This window comes from Saccopteryx bilineata, chromosome 9 (assembly GCF_036850765.1).
Source record: "Saccopteryx bilineata isolate mSacBil1 chromosome 9, mSacBil1_pri_phased_curated, whole genome shotgun sequence".
Taxonomy (NCBI): Eukaryota; Metazoa; Chordata; class Mammalia; order Chiroptera; family Emballonuridae; genus Saccopteryx; species Saccopteryx bilineata.
Window position 1 is genome coordinate 90,728,065 of NC_089498.1, and position 24,659 is coordinate 90,752,723.

General features: G+C 46.1%; 2 protein-coding genes across 6 annotated transcripts in view; both read left to right on the plus strand.

Annotated features, from left to right (window-relative positions):
- NPY4R2 (neuropeptide Y receptor Y4-2) overlaps positions 1-8,774 on the plus strand; it is a 29,535-nt gene extending 20,761 nt beyond the window's left edge. Inside the window, exons 1-2 of one of the 5 annotated variants that reach the window (XM_066242760.1) lie at positions 2,184-2,317; positions 5,119-8,774. In XM_066242760.1, the coding sequence (XP_066098857.1) occupies positions 5,159-6,286 (1,128 nt within the window). In that variant the 5' untranslated portion in view covers positions 2,184-2,317; positions 5,119-5,158 and the 3' untranslated portion in view covers positions 6,287-8,774. Of the gene's footprint in view, positions 1-2,183; positions 2,318-2,381; positions 2,419-2,535; positions 2,869-4,701; positions 4,748-5,118 lie in introns of those variants that run through there. The other 4 variants (XM_066242761.1, XM_066242759.1, XM_066242763.1 and 1 more) reach the window with 4 other exon arrangements.
- Positions 1-24,659, plus strand: part of GPRIN2 (G protein regulated inducer of neurite outgrowth 2) — a 242,007-nt gene that overhangs the window by 63,973 nt on the left and 153,375 nt on the right. The window lies entirely within an intron of this gene.

A 24,659-nucleotide genomic window follows, 5' to 3' on the forward strand; every position in this document is an offset into this window, starting at 1 on the left:
TATTATTATTATTATTTTTTTACCTTGACCTATCTCTTTTGTGCTTTAGACTTTCTGAATGTTTGAGATTCTTTGGTTCTCCATTCACAGGGATAGAAACTAAGTGAATTTTCCTAAACAGCTGACAAGGCTTTCCTTTGCTATGGGTCTTCCAGGAAAAAGGCAGGACAGCTGCCTAGGAACTTTCTATGTGTCCCTTAGAATGTGGACATACTGTGTCCTTAGAAGGTGGAGGGTGGAGGACATTTTACAGAGGGCTGGTTTTATGTGCTGGGTCTCCGGGAATGAGTAGGATTTTTCCAAGTGGAAAATGAGCTCAATGAGACTTGGTTGTGGAAGCAACATGCACACAAGCCTAGATATGGGAAAGGCAATGATGCTCCCTAAAATTAAAGAGTTTAAGTAGAGGAAGAGTCTAGGGGAGGTACCCTGGAAGGACTGAAGGAGAAATTTAGACAGACTGATTTGAGTAGTTCACTAAGGATGAGTACATGGGGGCTGTTAGGACTGTGTTGAACTCATTCAGGTGAGAGGCGTGGGCTATGCCGTGCAGCTAGAGTTTCAAACTAGAATTGTTAGGGACTGCTCATCAGCTGGGGGGTGGACACTTAGGGTGCTGGGCAAGAACACAATACACAGGATAATAGCAGCAGCCTAATCTTCATGATGCATTTTCTGCCAGGACAGTGCTAGCAGTTGTTCGCATCTCATCTCATTCCTCCTCTTAATCACCCTTCAGGGTGGATTCTATATCAGCTCCATTTCATGGAAGAGAATATGAAGCTTGGTGAGTTGGTAGCTCCCATGCTCAGCTTGTGACCACTCACTATACTGGCTCTCAAGGTGGTGAAAGTAACAGTGACTGGCCAGCAAAGAGGTGTTGGGGGTCCATCCTCCTTTCCTGGCCCTTAGCTTTCCCAGCAGGTCAAGGAGAATAATGACCTTGAGTGATCACACTGCGAGCTGTTGAGGGCCAAACATGTCTGAGGGATTAGTACTGCCATATTTCAAGGATATTCATGTGGAACATTCCCAAACAGGCGGCAAATGAAGTTCTAAATTTTTGAAGGTCAATGTCTAGGTCAGACAAAGCTCCACTTTACAGCGCAGGGAAAAACCTACTGAGCCCCTTTCCCAGAGACTGCGGAATGCAGCCTTGCCAGCAGGCAGGATGCTCGGTGCAGTACTCTGTGCCGCCAGGGGGTGCTCTTTCTTCCTTAGCAGACACGATGATGCTGACAGCCAGCTCCTGCAGTGTTGGTTTAACTAGCAATGTCTGCTGTGAGCAGCTTCCTCCCCCTCTTAGGGGCACTAGGTGCTGGAGAAAGATTTTGGGTTCAAATCTCAGCCTCACCATCCACAAATCACTCTATTTCTTTGAGCCTCAGTGTTCTCACTATGAAATGGGATGACCATACTTTACCTGGTGAGTGTGATAATGGAATTAGAGCAGGTGCTTCTGCGGAGCATGGAAGCCCTTCACTGCTTTCACTGCCCTCTAGCTTCTCTGTGCTCTGACCCTGGTCAGTGGTTCTCATGTGTCCATGTGGCAACCTGCCTCAAAGGGCTCAGCAGCAAGGCCTCAGGGGCTGCTGTCAGCTCAGACCCTACACAGCTGCCCCCTGAGCAGGTGACTGTGTCAGTTCTTGCCTGTACAGAGAACAGGTGTCCATCGTTGAGTGGTTTCTGGGCGGGAAGTATTCTGCATTTTAGCCTACCGAAAGTTGCCATTACGGCTAGGTCCTACTAAGTGTATTACTTCCCCTTTGTCAGGGGTTGGGCTGTGTGTGGACCCGTGCTGGGCTCTGTGGGCAGAGGCAAGAGTGGTGCCTAGACATGGGCAGTGGGGAGACAATGCTGCCTGTGCCAATGTACAGCCAGACTGTGCCACCTGCCTCTGCCACGAGAATGGAGGACTACAGGAACGTGCAATGGCACAGGGGAGCATGACTTGGGGTGCAAAGGAGGAGCAGCAGGATTCCTGGGGCAATCAAGTCAGAGAGAAGAGTAGTCCTGCAAGAAGGAACAGTAAGTGTCACCCCTCCTCCCAGTCCTGGGCTAGCGAGCAGAGACTTGAGTGTTTGGCAGGCTGGACCTGAGTGCATCTTAGCTGGGTGACGTTGGGGAAGTTGCTCAATCTTTGAGTCTCACCTGGCTTCAGGGTAAAACAGAAGAACAAATGCCCACCTCTTAGAGCTGTGGTGATGGTCAAATAGGCTCATGCCTGTCCAGTCTACACAGGCTATAAATCGCAGCTGCCATTCTAGAAAGTGCCATTCCCATAGACAGGACCAAGATGTGCCTCTGGGGTTCCTGGGTATGTGTGGGGAGTGGCTGGGAGGTCTGGCCACCTCCTGGGACTAAGGGGAGGGAGAGAAGTGCGGCTTAGAGCGGGGCAGGCCGGCAGGCGGGCAGGCGGTAAGGGCTGGCGGGCGCGGTGCCGGAGCAGCGCTGGGGTCCCGCGCAGGTTGTGCGTGTCGTGGGCGGGCGCGGCTGCGGGCGCAGGAGGAAGCGTGGCGGGCAGCGGGTGGGCCGGCAGGGCGGCTCCGCTCTCCACGCGGAAAGCGCCCCGGCCGCCCACCGGAGCCGGTGAGCCGGTGGAGGCCACGCGGCCCGCCTGGTGGGTCCTAGGGGCGAGGTGCTCGGGCCAGGGTTCAGGGCCGCCGGGGAAGCGGTGCGCGCTGCCCACCGCCCGCGCCTAGGGAGGGGCGCCGGGTGGCTTCACAGAGCGCCGGGCTCCAGCGCACGACAGGGGTGGGAGGAGCGCCCTGCTCCGCGGGTGGCCGTGGGCGTCCGCAGCCTCGGTGTTCTCCTCACCTGGGACGTGGGCGGCGCGCTGCCTCACCCTGAGAGCTGCGAGGAGAGGAGGTAAGGGGTGCGTGGAAGGTGTCCGGACGCCGCGGGCGTGAGGAGAAGGGCGCTGTTGGCTGAAACTTTATGAAACAAGGCAGAAGTACCTGTCTTCTTCCTTACCTCATAGGAGATGGATACTGTTTCTATTATTTGTTAGTTTTCCTCTGATGGATGGGGACAGCAGGCTGCAGGCTGCGTGCAGTGGAGGTCTTCCCTGGGGGAGGCAGGTAGCCCCTCCTTGTTTTGAGACGTGCCTGGGAACGAAATCCAGAGCCCACAGGAATTTGGTTCGTACTGGTTCTGGCATGGCCGGTGTGGCTTTGAGGTGCACCTGCATTCTTGGTGGTCAGTTCCTCTGGTCTGGGAGGGACATGGCTGTATGTGGCGTATTTGCAGCCCTGTTTTAGAGGGCTCGGCACGTGTTTACTGTGTGGATGAGTGAGGTAAGCAAAGCAGGAGGCCTCTCTGTAGCCCTCCCCATCCTGTCATTGCACTCTGATCACGCTGTGCCTTGCCAGTCTGGGCCGTCGGTGTGGCTCCCCACTGTTGACTCAGCCATGGCTGATGGTCAGCCAGAGCATCAACCACAGGTTCAGGCAACTGTGGCTGTTTTTTTACTCAAATGTTGAACCTTCCATTTAGACCTGGTATATTTCTTTCTTTCTTTTAGAGATTTTATTTATTGATTTTACAGAGTGTGAGGAGAGAAATATCAACTCATAGTTGCTTCATTTTAGTTGTTCATCACTTGCTTGTCATATTTGCCTTGACCCGGCAAGTCCAGGATTTTGAACTGGCAACTGCAACAACCTCAGTACTCCAGGTCAACACTATATCCACTGTGCCACCACAGGTCAGGCAACCCTGATATATCTCATCTTGTCATGTTTAGTTCCAAATGGTCCTTTTTTCCAGATGACTGTGGTGCTGGGAAAATCTTCCTACCTAAGAGATTTGGGCATCAAAATAACCAGATTGTCAAGTGTCAGTGGCATTTATGCCTTGATCCTGTGATGGCCAAATGGGCACAGTGGGTGGCATTTACAATGGCTGAGAGTGGCATTACTGATCTCTGGTTAATTTTGCCCATACTCTAACAGCTTCTAATTTGGCACATGATCATGAAGAACAGATATTTGTTCATGAGTGGACGTGACCATTATGTGGGACTTAAAGACTATCTGGAATAGGGTATACCTCTGTGAACAGTGCTTATTGCAAGGGATCCCCAGGACCATGTGCATCCGAACCACACGGGCCACCTGTTACAGTACAGATTCCTGGGCCCCACCCCAGACCCACTTACGTGCCTCTCCTGGTAAGGGGCTCTGAAACCTGCACTCTCAACATGCTCCCAGAGTGGTTCTAATATTTCTCAAAGGTTGAGAACCTCTTGTGGGATTAATGATGACTAGGGAACTCCTGAGGATGATGAGTCACAGTGGTGTGTGTCATGATATGGTGGCTCTCTATCACAAAGTATCTGTCACTATCATTACCACCTGCAAGCTCTGGAGTCCAAATTCCAGTTAGCCTTGGCAGAGGGTGCCTGCATTGAGGAGGCACTAGAGAAAAAGGGACAGGCTATGTCAGGGCATAGAGGTGTGGACCGGGCTGGTATATTTGGAAACTGTGAGTTGCTTCAGGTGCCTTGAGCATAGGCATGGCAGGGGGCCCTGGGGAGAGTGGTGGGCATCCCATGACCTTGGCCAGGCGTGTGTATACGCATGGTGGGAAGAGAGAGCCAGCGTGCTGTTGACTCAGTTTTTGCATACCTGCCAATCTTTAACTTTGCAAAGTATCACCTGAGAAATGAGACTGGCTGGGCAGGTGGTGACAGAGGCCAGGAAAACACTGGGTGTCATACCTTGAAGTGTTGGTTCTATCCTAAAGGGTATGTATTCCATGAAGGGCCTGAGCACACGGTGGCATTAGTGCTGTCTCTATTTGGATAAAATGTGATAAGGGGAATTCTAGTCATGTGCCCTGAGCAATTCTCTCTCTGAACTTAGTATACAAGAATCCAAACTGCCTCAAGGCCTGAGGTCAGGGGAAATTTTTGGAACAAGTTTTGGCATCAGACAGATCTGGGTTTGAATTTGGACCTCATAACTTATTAGCTGTGTGACTATGGGCAAATTGTTTTATAATTCTAAGTCTCAGGCTGGTAAGTCCCATCTTGAGGTCAGAGCAGCCATGAGCACCTCCCTGGGTGTCACTCAGGAGGCACGACCCCTAATTACTGTCTATCTCTTTGCTTTGCAGGTGTCATCACTGAATCTCCTGTGATCTTCTCACCTGTACCATGAACATCTCTCACTTTCTGTCCTCACTGATCCCAGGAACCCAACAGGGTCAAAACAGGAATGAGTCAGAGGGCATCCTATACAACTTCTCTGACCACTGCCAGGATTCTGTGGACCCAATGGTCTTCATTGTCACTTCCTACAGCATCGAGACAATTGTGGGGATCCTGGGCAACCTCTGCTTGATATGTGTGACCATTAAGCAGAAGGAAAAGGCTAATGTGACCAACCTGCTCATCGCCAACCTGGCCTTCTCCGACTTCCTCATGTGCCTCATCTGCCAGCCTCTCACGGCCATCTACACCATCATGGACTACTGGGTCTTCGGTGAGGCCCTTTGCAAGATGTCAGCCTTCATCCAGTGTATGTCAGTGACTGTCTCTATCCTCTCGCTTGTCCTTGTGGCCCTCGAGAGGCATCAGCTCATTATAAACCCAACAGGCTGGAAGCCCAGTATCTCTCAGGCCTACCTGGGAATTGTGGTCATCTGGCTCATTGCCTGCTTCCTCTCCTTGCCTTTTCTGGCCAACAGCATCCTGGAGAATGTCTTTCACAAGAACCATTCCAAGGCTCTAGAGTTTCTGGCAGATAAGGTGGTCTGCACCGAGTCCTGGCCACTGGACCACCACCGCATCATCTATACCACCTTCCTGCTTCTCTTCCAGTACTGCATCCCACTGGCCTTCATCCTGGTCTGCTATGTGCGCATCTACCAGCGCCTGCGGAAGCGGAGGCGGCTGTTCCACAAGGGTGCCTACAGCGTGCAGGCTTGGCAGATGAAGAGGATCAACGGGATCCTTGTGGCAATGGTGGCTGCCTTTGCCCTGCTCTGGCTGCCCCTGCATGTGTTCAACAGCCTGGAAGACTGGTATCATGAGGCCATCCCCATTTGTCATGGCAACCTCATCTTCTTGGTGTGCCATCTGCTTGCCATGGCCTCCACCTGTGTCAACCCTTTCATCTATGGCTTTCTCAACACCAATTTCAAGAAGGAGGTCAAAGCCTTGGTGCTGACTTGCCAACACAGCACCCTCGTGGAGGAGTCCGAGCATCTGCCCCTGTCTACAGTGCACACGGAAGTCTCCAAAGGGTCCCTGAGGCTTAGTGGTAGGTCCAACCCCATTTAGCTGGGTCCAGAGCTTTCCTTGCCATGTTTATCACCAGGCTCCTTCACTTTGCTAAGTGGACATGTTGTCAGAGAGCCCTTCTATGCATCTATTTGCATCGTGATGCCTGACATTCAGATGGTTCAGCTGTTTGTTCATGGAGGACTGCTGAGCCTGGATTCTTTAGGTCACAGCACACCTTACAGCTAGAGCAGACACCAGAGCCAGAGGTGGTCAGCAAATAGCAGACAGGGTTCATTCTGGTAATTCAGCTCAGCAACAACAGATGTCTGGCCTGGGAACCCAGGGGTTTCACCTCTACCAAGGAGACTGCAAAGTCACTGTGGGGTGAGGGAAGGAGCATGAGGAGTCGGAGCTCTGGACCTTGGCCAGCCTCTACCCTCTGTGAGAGATGATGGATGTGGACGAGCTTTGTGGGTGGCAAAAAGTTCCATGGAGACAAGACAGTGGGGTCCATGCTATCTGAGGAGCACACTCACTGGCAAAGAGCTGGTCCTGGTAGCCTTGGGCCCTCACACACCCCTGCAGTAGGAGAACCAGCCCTGAACAGTAGGGGTTCTGGGGTTTACATCTGGCTCCATCCTTTGTCTCTTTCATGGTGGTATCTGCCATCTAGTACGGAAATACACCTGTAAGTATCCTCCCTTTATAAGATTGTGAGGACCTCGAGGGTGACATCTGTATGGTCACAGAGCTTGTATCCCCCATGCCTTGGATAGACCCTGGCACAGGGACAAAGCTGCCATGGGAGGCTGATGGGGAAGGTGCCCACTTAGCCAAGGACAGGTCCCTGTGTCATGCTGCAGCACAGGAAAGGCTCAGTCTCCTGCGGCCACACTGCTGTCTGTTCCTCCTTGCCTCCAAAGACCTTTATTGACAAGGCAGCCAGCCAGGTACCCTGGGACCCTCCCCAGTTTTGACCCATGGCCAAGGCCTGTAGTTTTCAGGGCCGAGACTTGAGCCTCCTGCGTTCCACACTCTGCCCACTGAGCAGACTTGCTCTAGTTGATGTGTCACGATTCTTACAAAGCCTCCTTGCATCTTTGGGCCTCCCAGTAGCCTTCAGTAGTAAGAGGGGCAAGGAGTTCTTGGAGTCTGCCTTTCATGGGGCATTGGCTGACAGGAGTAAGGTAGGGGAACCCCTTCCTCCAGCCGGCCAGGGGAAATGGAGAAAGGGCTGCCATGAGGATGACTGTCTCACATGGAGGCTGTGAAGCAGTCTACTGGATGCTGAGCCTCATCTGCGTGTGGCCTGGATGGCCTGTCCTTTCAGGGAAGGCAATGTCCAGATTGCTCATGAACCACTTTGGGTGGGATGTCCAGGCCTGGCTCTACCTGGTCAGACCCTCCCAACCTCCCAGCAGAGTGGACAGTGGCTAAACCCATCTTGGCCTCCCAGGGCAGGGTATTCAGGTGCCTAGAACTCTTGAGGTTCCATGGTGAGGCTCCTAGGGCTAGGTCTACACAGGGCATCTGGCAATGGGCCGAGTAGCAGGAGATTGGATGGTCATATCTGACTATCTTTCTGGCCTGGACCCCAGCCAAAACACCTGTGCAGCCACCACTCAAGAAAAGTGCTCTGTGAGTCATCAGCTCCCTTCCTGGGGCGGTTTGTTGGGTCCCCGGGTTTGGAGGCATTTCCCATTTTGTTCCTTTGTTCAACTTTGTCCTGGGTTTTTGGATAGATTGTCGAGCCATTTTCTTGGATGCAGCTTGTGCTTGTCCTCTAGTGCCATCTGCTGCTGGCTGCTCCAGGTAACCACCTGCCAGCAAAGCCCTGGCCTTGAGACCCATCCCAGCAAAATGCCATTGACCAAGCTTTCCAAGGAATTGGAGGCCTCACACCCTTTCAGATCCCATGAAATTGCTTGGAGCTTGCTTCACATCTCTCCTCTCGAGATGCTTGAGGACAAGGGTGCCTTAGGGTGCCAGCATGCTTGAGGGCTGGGGGACCAGGTGAGCTATGCATCTGGCGAAGGTGCTGGGCCTAATAAGGAATTAGGGTAGGGGGTAGAGGCCTCATTGAGTATCTTCTGTGCTCTACTCACCTTGCTTTGATTGACATGGCCTGCCTGGATGGCTCTCTCCTTTTCCTGGTTCCTAATGACCCTCAGGACTGCCTGATTACCCAGAACCTTGGGAACTTGCTGCCCACAGTATCCGCAGAAGGACCAGCAGCCTCAGTACCACCGGAGCTCGTTAGACATGCCGAGTGTCCATTTCCATGCCAGGCCTTGGGAATTAAAACCTGCCTTTTATCGAGCTCCTCACATTAATGGTGCACACATTTAAGATGGTCCTGGAGTCTGAAGCCATTCAGGCACCTGAAGACACCCCTATGGGACCTAGGGTGGACCTTGAGGAATCCTAGTTCCGGAGACATGGCTTGAAAATAGTTGGTAAAAAGGTGGATTCAGTTTTGATTGTCTTTTCTCTGGCTGCCTGTGGATACATTTCTTCTGTGGTCTTTTGATTCCTTCAATAAATATTTGCCAAACGAACAGTTTGCATGGTTATAGTCTTCTAAACATGGCCCTCGGTATTCTGCTCTGGGTCACTTAAAACCACATCATCAAGGTTTGTGTCCTGCTAGATATTTTGACAGCTGATTAAAAGTTAGAAAATGCTCCTGTGAATGCAGGTTCCTCTGAACAGAGTGTCTCTCAGCCTCAGAGGGGCCTCAGCCCGCCCAGCTGAGGACTGTCCCAGAGAGGGTCAGAGGAGCCCACCTTCAGGAGCGCAGCATGGCTGGGTTAGGGATTCACACCCGCAGAAAGTTCTGGGGTACACTTTCTGGGTGGAGCTGTGTCAGATCCCGACAATGCAAGCTTGAACCTTGTTTAACTCTAGTCCTTCCTTTTTCAGGAAGTGACCTTGACTTACTTCCTTTTTTCCATTGTAACACTAGTCATATTCATTCTTGAAAATATGCAAAATATACAAATATAAAACAAAAGAAGAAATCATGTTTCACCACACAAAGATAATCATTATTTATATTCTGTGGAGTAATTTATTTTTTATTTAAAAAAATGTTTATTTTATTTATTTATTTATTTTAGAGAGAGAGGAAGGGAGAGAGAGAGAGAGAGAGAGAGAGAAGCATCTATCTGTTTCTGTTCACCTATTTGGTCAGGATCAAACCAGCAATCTTTGTGTGCAAGGATGACACTCAAACCAAGCTAGCCAGCAGGGTATTTCTTTAGTTTTTATATATCTAGTGTTGTCTTATTAATTTTTTAAACATAGTTGAGATTATACTGTGTGTGCATAGCTATTTATAATATTTAAAGATTATTTTATATATTTTTGCTTAACCTTACAAGAATTTTCATTCATTCATTTAACAAATATGTGAGTCACATGGTAAGTGCTGGAGAGACAGTGGTAGGTAAATTCAAGGCTGTCCTTGTCCCTAGGAAGCTTGTAGTCCAGTGACTAGATTCATCCTGTCTCCTCAATCACCATTTACTGTGGAATATTTAGATGGCTCTAGAACTATTTTATATATTTCTGTGATGAGCTTCTCTGCAGAGAACTTTTTCTGCATTTGGAATTATTTTCTTGAGAGATTTTCAGAAGTGGATTTAATGGGCTGAAGGGCATGGACCTTTTTCTCAAGGCTCTTGCCGTGTGCTGCTGACCATCTCCAGAGAGGCTAGGATAAACTGCCCTCCCTGACTGGTGCTGGTGTCACATACCCTGAGCACTGCTGAGGAATTTCCTTTAATGAGAAGCCCTCCATTGTTCCCTAGGTCACATCTCCTCTCATCTACTAATGAACAACACTCCAGAACCATCTGTTCTCTGGGCTCTCCTTTACACAGAACTGCCCCAGAGGTTTGTCCAACCTTGCAGTCTCTCTGCTTCCTTTCCTCCCAGGCTCTTTTGCACTCATCTGTTCAATTCACCCAAATAGCCCTTGCCAAGGTCTCCAGTGACATCCGCGCTGCCAAGTCCCATGGTGAATTCTCAGTCTTGTCTCATGTGACCAAGTAGCAGCATTTGGCTGTTTGCCAATCCCTTCTCCTTGAAACTTTGCTGTTGCTTTCCCAAAACAGCCCACTCATGGTTCTCCCCTGCCTTCTTCCTGGGCTCCTATTCTTCTCTCTCACCGTTGAACATCGGCACATCCCCACAGAGCCATGGGGGCCACCTGCTCTCAGTCCCTAGGTGTGCTCATCCAGTCTCCTGGCTTTCAATGCAACAGAATGATTAACTGTCTCATGCTCTCAAATGTGAGTCTCTGGTCTGGACTTTTCCCTGCTCTCCAGATTTGGTACCCAGCACAATTTTGTGTTTATTGGACATCTGGTTGGCATCTCAAACATGTATTTTCAAAAACAGAGTCTTGGTTTGCCTCTTTACCTCTTTTTTCTCAGTCCCCCACTTCATTGAATGGCTCGCTCTCTTTTCATTTGGTTGGGTCACAGTCTCAAGTCTTAACCTTCTGTTCACAACCCACATCCAGTCCATCAGTGAGTTCTGTAAACTCTGCCTTCAAAATGTATTAAGAATGACTACTTCTTACATCCTCTGGCTCTGCCACTGGGCCTAAGACACCATTATCTCTACCAAAATTATTATTATTATTTTTTTCATCTATTCTTTTTAATTTTAATTTATTGTGTTTATATAGATTCTAGTGTTGCCTGAATGTACCCCCTCCCCCGTATTCCCATCAACATCGCCCTTGCCCCCCTCCCCATAACGCCCTGCCCCCTTCCCTTCAGCTTTATCCCATCCTATCATCCCCTTTCCTTCTGTTCCTCTATTCCTCTGGTCCCTTTGATCTCTCCTCCGTCTCAATTCTGTTCCTCAGTTCACATAGTTCATTGGATTCCTCAAATGAGTGAAGTCATATGATATTTCTCTTTCTTTGCTTGGCTTATTTCACTTAACATAATAGTTTCCATGTCCATTCATGTTGCCGCAAAAGGTAAGATTTCCTTCTTTTTCATGGCCCCATAGTATTCCATTGTATATATGTACCACTTCTTTTTAATCCACTCATCCACTGTTGGACACTTGGGCTGTTTCCAGATCTTCGCTATTGTGAACAATGCTGCCATAAACATGGGGGGGGGGGTTGCATTTCTCCTTTTGAAACAGTGCTATGGTGTTCTTGAGGTATATTCCTAAAAGTGGGATGGCTGGGTCAAAAGGCAGTTCCATTTTTAATATTTTGAGGAATCTTTATACTGTTTTCCACAGTGGCTGCACCAGTCTGCATTCCCACCAGCAGTGCAGGAGGGTTCCCTTTTCTCCACATCCTCGCCAGCACTTATTCTGTGTTGTTTTGTTGATGAGTGTCATTCTGACCGGTGTGAAGTGATATCTCATTGTGGTTTTAATTTGCATTTCTCTAATGATTAGTGATGTTGAGCATTTTTTCACATGCCTATTGGCTATCTGTATGTCCTCTTTGGAAAAGTGTCTATTCATTTCTTTTGCCCATTTTTTGATTGGATTGTCTTCCTGGTGTTGAGTTTTACAAGTTTTTTATAAATTTTGATTATTAATCCCTTATCAGATGTATTGTTGAATTTGTTCTCCCATTGGGTAGTTTGTCTTTTTATTCTGTTCTTATTGTCTTTAGCTGTGCAAAAGCTTTTTAGTTTGATATAGTCCCATTTGTTTATCCTGTTTTTTATTTCACTTGCCCGTGGAGATAAATCAGCAAATATATTGCTGTGAGAGGTGTCAGAGAGCTTACTGCCTATGTTTTCTTCTAAGATGCTTATGGTTTCACAGCTTACATTTAAGTCTTTTATCAATTTTGAGTTTATTTTTGTGAATGGTGTAAGTTGGTGGTCTAGTTTCATTTCTTTGCAGGTAGCTGTCCAATTTTTCCAACATCATTTGTTGAAGGGGCTGTCTTTACTCCATTGTATGCTCTTACCTCCTTTGTCAAATATCAGTTGTCCATAAGGTGTGGGTTTATTTCTGGGATCTCAGTTATGTTCCATTGATCTATATGCCTGTTCTTATGCCAGTATCAGGCTGTTCTGAGTACAATGGCCTTGTAGTATAACTTGATATTGGGAAGTGTGATACCTTCCAGTTTATTCTTCCTTTTCAAGATTGCTGATGCTATTCGTGTTCTTTTTTGGTTTCATATAAATTTTTGGAATATGTGTTCTATATCTTTCAAGTATGTCATTGGTATTTTAATTGGTATTGCATTGAATTTATAAATTGCTTTGGGTAATATAGACATTCTAATGATGTTTATTATTCCCAACCATGTGCATGGTATATGCTTCCACTTGTTTGTATCTTCCTTGATTTCTTTTATCAACGTTTTATAATTTTCCAAGTCCAAGTCTTTAATCTTCTTGGTTAAATTTACTCCTAGGTACCTTATTTTTTTGGTTTCAATAGTGAAGGGGATTATTTCCTTAATTTCTTTTTCTGACAATTCATTCTTGGTGTATAAAAATGACTCTGATTTCTGAGTATTAACTTTATATCCTGCCACTTTGCCGAATTCATTTATCAAGTCCAGTAGTTCTTCGACTGAGACTTTAGGGTTTTTTATATACAATATCATATCATCTGCAAATAATGATAGTTTTACTTCTTCTTTTCCAATTTGGATGCCTTTTATTTTTTTCTTCTTGTCTGATTGCTGTAGCTAGGACTTCTAGTACTATGTTGAATAAGAGTGGTGAAAGGGGGCACCCCTGCCTTGTTCCTGCTTGTAAGGGGATTACTTTTAATTTTTTCCCATTGAGTATAATGTTGGCTGTGGGTTTGTCATAGATGGCTTTTATTATGTTGATGTATGTTCCCTGTATTCCCACTTTGCTGAGAGTTTTGATCATGAATGGGTGCTGGATTTTATCAAATGCTTTTTCTGCATTTATTGAAATTATGTGGTTTTTCTCCTTCCTTTTATTTATGTGATGAATCACATTGATTGATTTGTGAATATTGTACCAGCCTTGCCTTTCTAGAATAAATCCCACTTGATCATGGTGTATGATTTTATTCATATATTCCTGGATCTGGTTGGCTAATATTTTGTTGAGGATTTTAGCATCTAGATTCATCAGGGATATTGGCCTATCATTTTCTTTCTTTGTGTTGTCTTGGCCTGGTTTTAGAATCAAAATTATGCTCGCCTCATAAAAGGAGCTTGAAAGTCTTCCTTCCTCTTGAATTTTTTGAAATAGCTCGAGAAGGATAGGAATTAGTTCTTCTTTGAATATTTGGTAGAATTCACTTGTGAAGCCATCTGGCCCAGGACTTTTCTTCGTTGGGAGCTTTTTGATAACTGTTTTGATCTCATTTGGTGTAATTGGTCTGATTAGGTTTTCTGATTCTTCCCGATTGATTTTAAAATGTTATGTTTCAAGGAATTTGTCCATTTCATCTGGGTTTTCTAGTTTTTTGGCATACAGTTCTTCATAGTATTTCTTACAATATTTTGTATTTTGGTTGTGTCAGTTGTTATTTCTCCACTCTCATTTCTAATTTTATTTATTTGAGTCCTTTCTATTATTTTCTTGGTGAGTGTAGTTAAAGGTTCATCGATCTTGTTTACCTTTTCAAAGAACCAGCTTTTGGTTTCATTGATCCTCTGTATTGTTTCTTTAGCCTCTATGTCATTTATTTCTGCTCTGATCTATATTATTTCCTTTCTTCTACTACATTTGGGCTTTACTGGCTGTTCTTTTTCTAGTTCTTTTAGATGCAGGGTGAAGTTGTTTATTTGAGCTTTTTCCAGCTTCTTAAAGTGTGCCTGTAGTGCTATGAACTTCCCTCTCAGTACTGCTTTCACTGTGTCTTATAAAGTTTGAGTTGTTTTGTGCTCATTATCATTAGTTTCTAGGATTTTTTTTATTTCTTCTTTAATCTCATTCTTAACTCATTCATTATTTAACAACCTGCTATTTAGTTTCCATGTGTTTGAGAATTTTTGAGCTTTTCTGTTGTGGTTGATTTCTAGTTCCATGCCATTGTGATCAGAGAAAGTGCTTGATATGATTTCAATCTTCTTAAATTTGTTGAGACCACTTTTGTGCCCTAACAAGTGGTCTATCCTAAAGAATGTACCATGAGCACTTGAAAAGAATGTATATTTTTCTGCTTTAGGGTGAAAGGTTAAATATATCTATTAAATTGAGTTGATGTAGTATATCTTTTAAGTCTGTTTTTTTGTTAATTTTCTTTTCTGAGGATCTATCTAGCGATGTTAGTGGGGTATTAAAATTCCCGCCTATTATATTATTTCTGTTGATCTCGCCCTTTATATTCATCAAAGTCTGCTTTATATATTTAGGTGCTCCTATATTAGGTGTGTAGATATTTATAATGTTATATCTTCCTGTTTGATTTCTCCCTTTATCATTATGTAGTGGCCTTCTTTATCTCTTACTATATTGTTTGTTTTAAGGTCCATTTTGTCTGATATAAGTATTGCTACCTCAGTTTTTTTTTCATTTCCATTTGCATGAAAATATTTTTCCATCCTTTTACCTTCAGTCTATGTGCATCTTTTTTTTTAAGGTGTGTCTCTTGTAGGCAGCATATGTATGGGTCCTGTTTTCTTATCCATGCAGCTACCCTATGTCTTTAGATTGGATCATTTAATCCATTTACATTTAAGGTTATTATTGATACGGAGTTCTTTATTGCCATTTTATTCTTTAAAGCTGTATTCCTCTTTTACTATATTCTTTTTCCACTTTGATCTGTTTACACCATGCCCCTTAACATTTCTGCAGCATTGGTTTGGTTGTAATGAATTCCTTGAATTTTTTTTTTTAGTCTGGGAAGCTTTTTATTTTTCCTTCAATTTTAATTGATAGCCTTGCTGGATAGAGTAGTCTTGGTTGTAGGTTCTTGTTCTGCATTACTTTGAATATTTCTTGCCATTCCTTTCTGGCCTCAAGTGTTTCTGTTGAGAAATCTGATGTCATTCTTATGGGGGCTCCTTTGTAGATGATGGCCTTTTTTTCTCTAGCAGCTTTTAATATTTTCTCTTTATCATTTAGCTTTGGTATTTTAATTATAATGTGTCTTGGTGTAGGTTTTATTGGGTTTCTCTTTAATAGAGTTCTCTGTGCTTCTTGAACATGTGAGAGTTTCTCCTGCATTAATTTAAGGAAATTTTCAGCTATGATATGATTGAATAAAGTCTCTATCCCTTGTTCTTTCTCTTCTTCTTCAGGAACCCCTATGATGCAGATGTTATTTCTCTTTATGTTGTCTCAGAGCTCTCTAAGAGTTTCCTCAGATTTTTGAGTCTCTTTTCTTTTTTCTTCTCTGCTTTCATGCCTTCATTCCAGTTGTCCTCCAACTCGCTGATTCAATCCTCAGCTCTATCCATCCTGTTTTTAATTCCTTCCATTGTGTTCTTCATTTCTAATTGTATTTGTCATCTCCGACTGATTCTTTTTTAATATCCTTTTTTATACTTACTATTTCTTTATTTAGGTGTTTGTAATGACCATCCATTGTTGTTCTAAAATCCCTAAGTATCCTTACAATTATTATTTTGAACTCTGCTTCTGGACGTTTGGTTATTTCCATATCATCAGTTCATTTCTTGGATGTTTCTCTTGTGATTTCATTTGGATTGCACTTCTCTGTCTTCTCATTATATCTGTGTGTTTGGGTGTTTTGTTTGTAGGCTTGGTGTTGTCTGCCTCCAGTTTTCAATTGTGTTATTTGTAGGTCTTCTTGGGTTGGCATCAGCTATTATTTGTAATCCACTTTCAGATTTGGGCCTCTTTGAAGTCTTGATTCATTTGTTTTCTTAACAGGTGATTATCTTGTTTGCCGATCTTAGCAGGGGGCTTATTTGAAACTGTATCCAGGAATGCCATGGGTGTAACCTGAGACTCTGAAGTCCTCTTCTGCCAGTTAATCTCTCTGGGGGTGGGTTGCTTTCTCAACTTCAGTAGGAGGAGGTGCAACTCAGATCTCCATGGCAACCTGAGTTACTCCCCACTTCTTGTTTTCAGCTGTGTCTTGTTGCGCTGATTGGAGCTGGAGAGATCTGTGCCCTGGAAGCACTTTGACTTTTGTTTTGTGGAAGGATCAGCCTCTCTCCCAGCTATGGCCACCTCCAGCACTGAATGAATCAGCTTTTCAGGTCATCCCCTGCATTCCTCTGCCCTTCACCATTTCTCTCTCTCTCTCTCTCTCTCTCTCTCTCTCTCCCCTTTCTTTTTGGAAGACAAGCCGGCCCTTTCAACACACCTCATTCCCTGGTCACCAGGCAAGTGGCTGTGAGCAGTATTTACTGCTCTTTTCCTTGGAGTGAGATCCCTTCTGGGCTCTCAGCCTCACCCCCCCCCCTCTGTTCCTGTAAGCAGGGGAGATTCAGGTGCTTTGTTGTGGCTTCTTCTTTGCTCCTTGGTTTTTGAGAGCTGTTCTTGTAGTCCAGATTTGGCTTTTCACGCTGATTGTTCATAAATTAGTTTGTAATCCAGTTCGGTGGTGTGAGCTGGGCATCTGTGCATCTTCCTACTCTGCTGCCATCTTCAGGTCCCCCCTCAGTGTCCTTTTTGATGCGTACAGTTTCTTTATTTAGGTGCTCATTAATTCCATCCATTGTAGCTTTGAGATTCTTAAGCATTGTAACAATCATTATTTTAAACTTTGCATCCAGTAATTTGATTACTTCCATTTCATAGATCTTTTTCTGGAGATTTTTCTTGTTGATTCATATGGCTTACATTCCTCTATTTTCCCATTGTTTCTGTTTGTGGTTTGCTATCTTGTTCGAGTGTGGTCTCCTTAAACTAGTAGAGCCGCTTTTCCATTTTCTATATCTTAACTGGGTCAGCTGTGAGGAGCCTTCTTTATGATGTCTCTCTAACAGGGGTTGTTAGGTCCTGAACTGATGCTCTTTGTATCTTGCTTCCTGGATCTTCTTGGCTGAAGCCTGGTGCAGACCACTGGGGGTTGCTGCCTATGACTGGCCCTTATCTATCTTTTTGGAGCCACAGGTGATCCAGATCCTGTGGCTGCCTCTGCTGAGCCCAGGTGCCATTGTTAATATCAGCTTCGGCTGGCTTTTGTCTAGTTTTGGCCCAAAGGATGTTCGTTTAAATGTTTAAGTTCCCCTGAGATCCACTTTCTGCTGCCTTTTATTGGTGGCTACTTGTTGGGCTCAGTACTATAAATCAGGGGTTAGGTAAGGTATTGGATGTGGCTTACCCCTTAGCCTCAGGTGTCATTCTATCCAAACTTCTTTTTTATTTCTTTTTATTTTATTTTATTTGATATTTTTCTTTCTTTTCAGCCCTCAGAAGGGTGTGGCCACAGGAGTTCAATGGGTGTGGCCTTTGTGTTCCAGAGGTGTGGTCTGTCTGCAGGCCCACCACCACTGCTGCTGCTGCCTTGGGCATTCAGGCATGGGCATTTCTGGTGCCAGCCCGTCACTGAGGTCACTGTGGCTTCCGCTTCACTTCTGTTGGTAGGACTGTGCATGCGTACCCAGTCTGCAAGCCTTAGCTGGCCCCAGCCTCCACCCTGCCCCCATGTGTGGGTGAGACTGCTTTCACGTGCCTGGATCACAAGCCTGGGCCGGTTCCCCGGCCTTTGCCCACCCCCGTGGGCAGGGCTGCTTTGTTGCGGCCAGGGCTGCAAGCCCAGCCACTTGGCCTGCAGCCGCAGCCAGCTCCCAGCTTCTACCCCTGGGGACGGACCATGCTCCCCTGTCCTGCTGCGACTGGCCCTCCTGCAAGCACTCAGCAGTGTGGGGGTGGTGTTATAGCTCAGACCTCAGCACTCAATACCATATTTCTGATGAGATCCCTGTCTTTAAGTGACTCTGCTCTGACTGTAGCAGGAGAGCTTTCATTTGGCTGGTGACCTGCTTTCCTTTGCTGGTATTGCTGGTTCCAGGAAAAATATTCACTTTAAATTTGGGTAGTGACTCAGCCCAGGGGTTAGGGTGTCTGTCCCTCAAAGTATTTCTCCCTGTGCCTCCTAGTTTATACTCTCTTCCTGTTACTCTGGTCCTCTGAGCTCTTTCCATTTCCCGGCGCCCCTGGTGAGTGGTTGTGAAAGAGATTTTCTGCGCTGTCCCTTTAAGACAAATCCTGGTTATGAGAAATCTGTCTCTTTCTTGAAAACAGTATCCTGACTTCTTTTGCAGTTAAATACTGTCTGTATGCCTCTTCTAGGTTCCTGGGGATGCAGACTGGGGCTTCAGTCCTGGAGACCCTCCACCACGTGAGTCCCTCCGGGCTGCTATTTGCTCCTGGGAGCTGGGCAGCCCTCTCCGCATCTTCACTTTTCCTACCAGTCTCAGTGTGGCTTCTTCAGTAATCTTTGGTTAAAGAGTCCTCTTAGTTTAGTCCAAAGTTGGTTTTTCCAGATGATTGTTCTTAAAATTAAGTTTTAATCCACTTTGGTTCTGGGAGGTGGAAATTGGAACATCCGCCTACTCCATCGCCATCTTGCCACCCCAATTCCATATTTGAAATAATCGTTATCAAGATTTTTATTCCCTGGCTTCCTATACTATAAGTGAATCTTTTATCAGATGACTACTTCCTCAACCACACTATAATAATAGATTCCTCCTCCTCCACCCTCTGCATTCTTACCTTATGCTCAGGATTTAGCACACACCTGCTTACACACATTAATTTACATTAACTTACCTTCCTGTCGAGTGTCTCACTCCCTCATTAGAAAGTAAGCCCCATGAAGGCAGGGATCTTGTGTGTCTTATTCACTGTTTAGCTCTAGAATAGGACTTGCATATCTGCAGTAACCACTTTTATGGTTGATTACTGGGGAATGGTACTTCAACCTCTTGTTTGTGTAGTGCAGGCATCTTAGTTCTGTAGGATTTGGATCTGGTTTCATGGCTGTTGGTAGTGGACTGTGTGACCCTGAGAGCCCCCTTTGCATCTTGGTTTTCGATTCTTCGTCTATAGTAATACTTGCTGCAATGTATTTAGTGTCCTAAATGCTGTGCCAGACACTTTACCTAAATTGTCCCCTTTCAACCTTGAGATGTGGTAGATGGTGAATGAGGCTTGGAGAGGTGAAAAACTTTACCCAAGTTTTCAAAAACAGATTTGAAACCCAGTCTGATGGACTCTAAAGTCCGGAACTGGGACAATTGAAACATGAAAGAAGGCAGACCAGATGACCTGTCTTACAACTTTTAGCTAGAGCATTTAAACTTTATGGGCAATAGAAGCACTGAAGGTTTAAGTTATGAAATAGGATTGTCAAGTCACATTTAGAGGGAATAGTGTAGCTGAATTGGCCCAGGTTTTCCTAAAAGCAGAAGCTGAGGTAGAGGCATTTCCTTTATTAGAGAATGCAATCCCAAGGAGAAGGGTGAAGGACCTCTGGAGTAAGACAAGGAAGGAGAGAGAACATCTGAAGATGTGTTATTGAGCTGAGTGCTTTTAAGAGGCTGCTTGTTACTATCTCAGTTCAATGTGTCTGATGGGATAAAAAGTAAGAATTTATCTATTGGCTCCTGTGTTCCACTTGTCAAAGGTTTGCCCCATGAACTTGTGCATTTATAGACACTGAAATGCACCTTCATTTGAACAGAGCGGCTCTGGGGAGAGGTGAGAAGACGTGTTGTGAAGGCATGAGGTGAGGTGGCATCAGGTCCTACCTGTGGGAGACCAGTTGGAGCCTTGAAAAGTTGGGTGCTGAAGTGGTCACTAAATCAAGAGAGGTGACAGTGAACAAGGATCTGATGTAAGGGATAAGTGCTCTCTGATGTGGGACAGAGCTGGAGTGGGATGGGAAGTGTTATGGGCTGAAATGTGTTTCTTACCAAAAAAATTCATATGTTGAATTTCTAACCTCCCCATGCCTCAGAGTGGTGACCTTATTTGGAAATGAGAACATTGCAGATGTAACTAGTTAAGATGAGGTCATACTGGATTAGGGTGGGCCCCTAATCCAATATGACTGGTGTCTTTATAAAAAGAAGAACTTTGGACACATAGAGAACACCATGTGAAGGTAAAGGCAGAGATCTGGATGATGCTCTATAAGTCAAGGAAGGCCAAAGATGTCCAGTGAACCACTAGAAGCTAGGGGAGAGGCATGGACAGATGGTCCTTCACAGACCTGGGAAGGAACTGACTCTGCTGACACATTTATTTTGAATTTCCACCCTCCAGATATTTGCTACAGTACATTTCTGTTGCTAAGTTTGTGATACTTTGTTATGGCATCCTAACTTAAACTGGTTATTATGAAATAGAGAATTGTATAGACTCAAGTAATAGAATTGTCCATAAAAATTCTGTGGCTTTAAGCTGGAGTCAGGGGTTTAAACAATGATATCAAGGTTCTGATTTCCTTGCTCCCTCATCTCTACCACTCACTCTAACCTCTTGATCCAGCTATTTTCTTCATGGCTTCATAATCTCTATGCATATGTAAGACAACAACATGCTAGGGAGGAGCATAGTTCTCTCTCTATGCTCGGTCAGAACTCTGGGGAGGGTTCTGATAGCAGGCCTGTACTGATTACCTCAGCCAAGTTGCTGGAACACTTTTTTTTTTAAAACAGAGACAGAGAGAGAGTCAGAGAGAGGGATAGATAGGGACAGACAGACAGGAACGGAGAGATGAGGAACATCAATCATCAGTTTTTCATTGCGACACCTTAGTTGTTCATTGATTGCTTTCTCATATGTGCCTTGACTGCGGGCCTTCAGCAGACCGAGTAACCCCTTGCTCGAGCCAGTGACCTTGGGTCCAAGCTGGTGAGCTTTTGCTCAAACCAAATGAGCCCACGCTCAAGCTGGCGACCTCGGGGTCTTGAACCTGGGTCCTCCGCATCCCAATCCAACACTCTATCCACTGCGCTACCGCCTGGTCAGGCTGGAACACTTTATTTAGCCAGGCCTGGCTAGGTTGTTGGATCAGGGTGGTGTGGTTTCCCCCACTCGAATCACATAGATGTGATGGGATGTCACAGCAGGGGTTAGAGAAAGTCCACAGAGGCAGTGATGCCACACAGGCAAAAACACAAAAGCAGAAGTTGGTGTGGAGAGGAAAACATGGACTGGAAAGATATCTGGGTGTTGAACGGACAGGAAGACTTGGGTGTGGGGAGGAGAAGGAGTGTTCCCAGGTCCCAGACTTGGGAAAGCAAGTGGATGTCTGGCCCAGTTAGCAAGATGGAGCAGAGTTTTTTATTTTTTATTTTTTTATTGGAGTTAGTTTATCGGTCATTTTGTGTTGAGGCACTCTTGGTCAGTCAGATGGATGGGCCTGCAGCTCTCGGAGAGGTATGGCAAAGGCCAGACTGAGCCACACACTGAGGCATGGGCCTGAGGGGAGTCAAGGTTGGGGTGGGGGTTGACTGGGAGCTGAGTGTGGCCAAAGGAATTTCAGTTTCCCAGAACTGAATCTGATGATAGAACACCAACAGCAGCAAACAAGCTGGGACTCTGGGACACAGATAGGACAGTGTCCAGCATGGAGGTCCTGGTGGATGGGGCAGAGCAAGCCCAGCACAAAGCTATTTCTCCAGAGCTGAGCCCAGAGGTGACACCAGATGAATTGCCCTTCACCTGTGTTCTGTGGCCTCACTTCTTCAGGAATTAAGAGCACTTTCAAGGCTGGGCTTCTTGGCTGAAAGTTGCGAGTTATTGCTGTGACTTGCTACTTTGCAGGGGTACAATGACGCCTGAGAAAAATGCTAAAAAGACCTGGAAGTTCCTCAGAGGAGAAATAATTGATTCTTACACTCTTCTGAGAGATATTCTGGCAATGCAGGGGTGAGCACAGGTGTCATCTCTGTCTTAAAGTGTGTCATGCTGACTTGGACAGACATCCTTTAGTGACAAGGCCCTTGGCCTGGCCTGACCTGGTGGTGGAGCTTCTTCCCAGAGTATCTTTTCAAGGTTCTGATACATCTTATAGCTGCTGAAGATACACAGACATAGGCCAGACTGGGGGTTCTGGGTCCTGGGAAGACTTAGGAAAGAGTTGAAAGAGCATTTTAAGGGGCCTTCTTAGCTGCCAGGCACTTCCTACCTGGGCATTTGAGCAGGCACCTGCAGGGTGAACTTTCCAGTGACCCACAGAGCAAGAGGGTGCTTGCGAATATGGCTGTGTAATCATGACCCTTGAGGCTTTTAAATGTCACCATTTATTTGAAACTGATTCCCACCAGACTCTGAAAACAGTTTATCAGTGCAGTTGGGTACCAACACAAAGCTCTCTTCACATACATTTCCTTTTATTCATAAAGCTAGTAATAGGGCAGTTGATTAGTTATTCTTTAAACTTCCAAGGAAACCATACTGAAAATGGGGCATGCATTCAGAACAAAGAACTCCAACTCAGGTGAAAACCTTGTGATAACCGTTATCTCACTCACCAGGTAGTGTGCTCTGTGACGGCCAACAACCTGTTGCCACCTTGTAAATGTCATTTGCAGCCCATTCTGGGTTTGATGGCTTTGAGGTGTTGGGATTGGGATGTGGGTGGGTGGTGGATCTACAAAAGATTTCCCAAAGGGAGACCTCCTTTTCTTAGCTTTTCCTCTAAAGACCCACCTAGTAAACTCATATACCTGGAACAAAGTGGAATACCCATGCTTTCACTGGGCAGGTGTGAGCACCAGCCTTTTTGCCAGGTTCCTGGGTGCTGATGTCGGATGTTCTGCCCTTTGGAGTAGGGCCCTGGTCACATCTGGTGAAGGGAATACTGAAGTTTCTGACCTGTATATTTAACTATTCAGAGATAATGACTGGCACCTTCTGTCCATTATTTAGCTTTAGAACAGTTAAATGAAACATGGTTTCTATGAGGGAGCGAGTGTTTCACCATCTGTGAGAGCTGGGATCTCTGTGACTGTGGGCAGGGCAGGAAGGCCTGCAGCCTAGCTCAGGAGAGGGGCCTATGCAGCTGAAACACTTCATCTTTCGTCACCCTTAGTCACCGGCCCTTCTTTGCAGATGGTGTGACTGAGGTGGCTTGATATGGGCAGGTATAGAAACAACTGCCATGTGCAATGATAAGCACATGGAGGACGTGCCCGTCATTCCCCATGAGGGCGTTTGAGAGGACACGTCTGTGAGTTCACTGGGCAGGCAGGATGGGAAAGGGCTCACGTCATTGGGAGAATGGCAAGAGGTGGCAGACGCAGTGCATTTGGAATTGGGAGTGCTGAGGGAAAGCCTGGGCGGAGTGGAGAGACAGTGCGCAAGGCCTTTCATCTCAGGCTGAGCTGCTTGAATCCATCAGGCATGTGAAGGAAGGTCACAGAGGGCTCTCGGTGCAGGAGGTGGTGCCATGGTTGAGTCTGATGTAAGAAATGCTGCTTCTGGCTGCAGTGTGGACAGGTGGAGATATAACACCTTCAGCTGACTCCTGCTTTACCTATAATCTGGCTTTACCTATAGTCTGGCTTCAGGGGAAGCTGGTTCTTTGCAGGAGTCCAGGGAAGTTGCTCTATCAGAATCCCGAAGATGATCAGTCTTGGAGGAACAAGGCTATGTCACAGGCTGGAACCTTAACCCTGATCATGCCAGAGTGGGGCTGCTGCTCCCCACCTGTGAAATACCGAGCTGGGAGAGCAGGGCAGAGGGCCAGAGCTCTGCCACACCACATAAGCGGATCCTGATCATGCCAGCCGGCCCCTCTCTGGGAGTCCAACAGCAGCTGGCCAGATCCTTATGCACTGCCCTGAAATGGGTCAGCATGTTCCTGAGCTTATCTCTGTGGGTTCTCCCTGCTGATCCGTGCTCCCGCAGCTTGTGTGTGTGGGCCAGGTAATTTTTCCTTGTTTGCTTAAGGAGTTTGAGGCCCTGAGGCCATTTCCTCAGTCTATTGTTTGAGCTTGCTCAAGGGAGGCCTCTCTCACTCACAAGCATCCTGGTGAAAGCAGGGACTTGGAGGAGGATGAGGCTGGCACAGTCGTGATGATAGTCCTGTGCCCACCACTTCACCCTCGGGCTTCCGCTTCCTTTGCCGGACCCCTCCCCACAACAAATGTCCCAGGCCCACCCTTTTTCCCAGAAGTTATGACGGCTCTATGTCTGGTTCTGAGCCCTACTGGGTGTGGTTTGTTGCCCAGGAGGGGTCACTGGATGTCACAGAAGCCTTGTCACATCATGGTAGCTGTCCTCTCATTGTTCAGTGGAAGTTGTGTCACCAACTCCCCAAAAAAGGTCTGGAAGTCATTAACTCTGAGTCTCAGTTTTTGTATTAGTCAAATGGGGGATTTGAACCAGAGTATTTTCAAGATTCTGTGCCCTTTTAGAAGGGTTCATGACTTATTTCCTTGTGAGAAATGGAGTAATTTTTTTTTTTTTTTACAGAGACAGAGAGAGAGTCAGAGAGAGGGATAGATAGGGACAGACAGTAATGGAGAGAGATGAGAAGCATCAATTATCAGTTTTTTGTT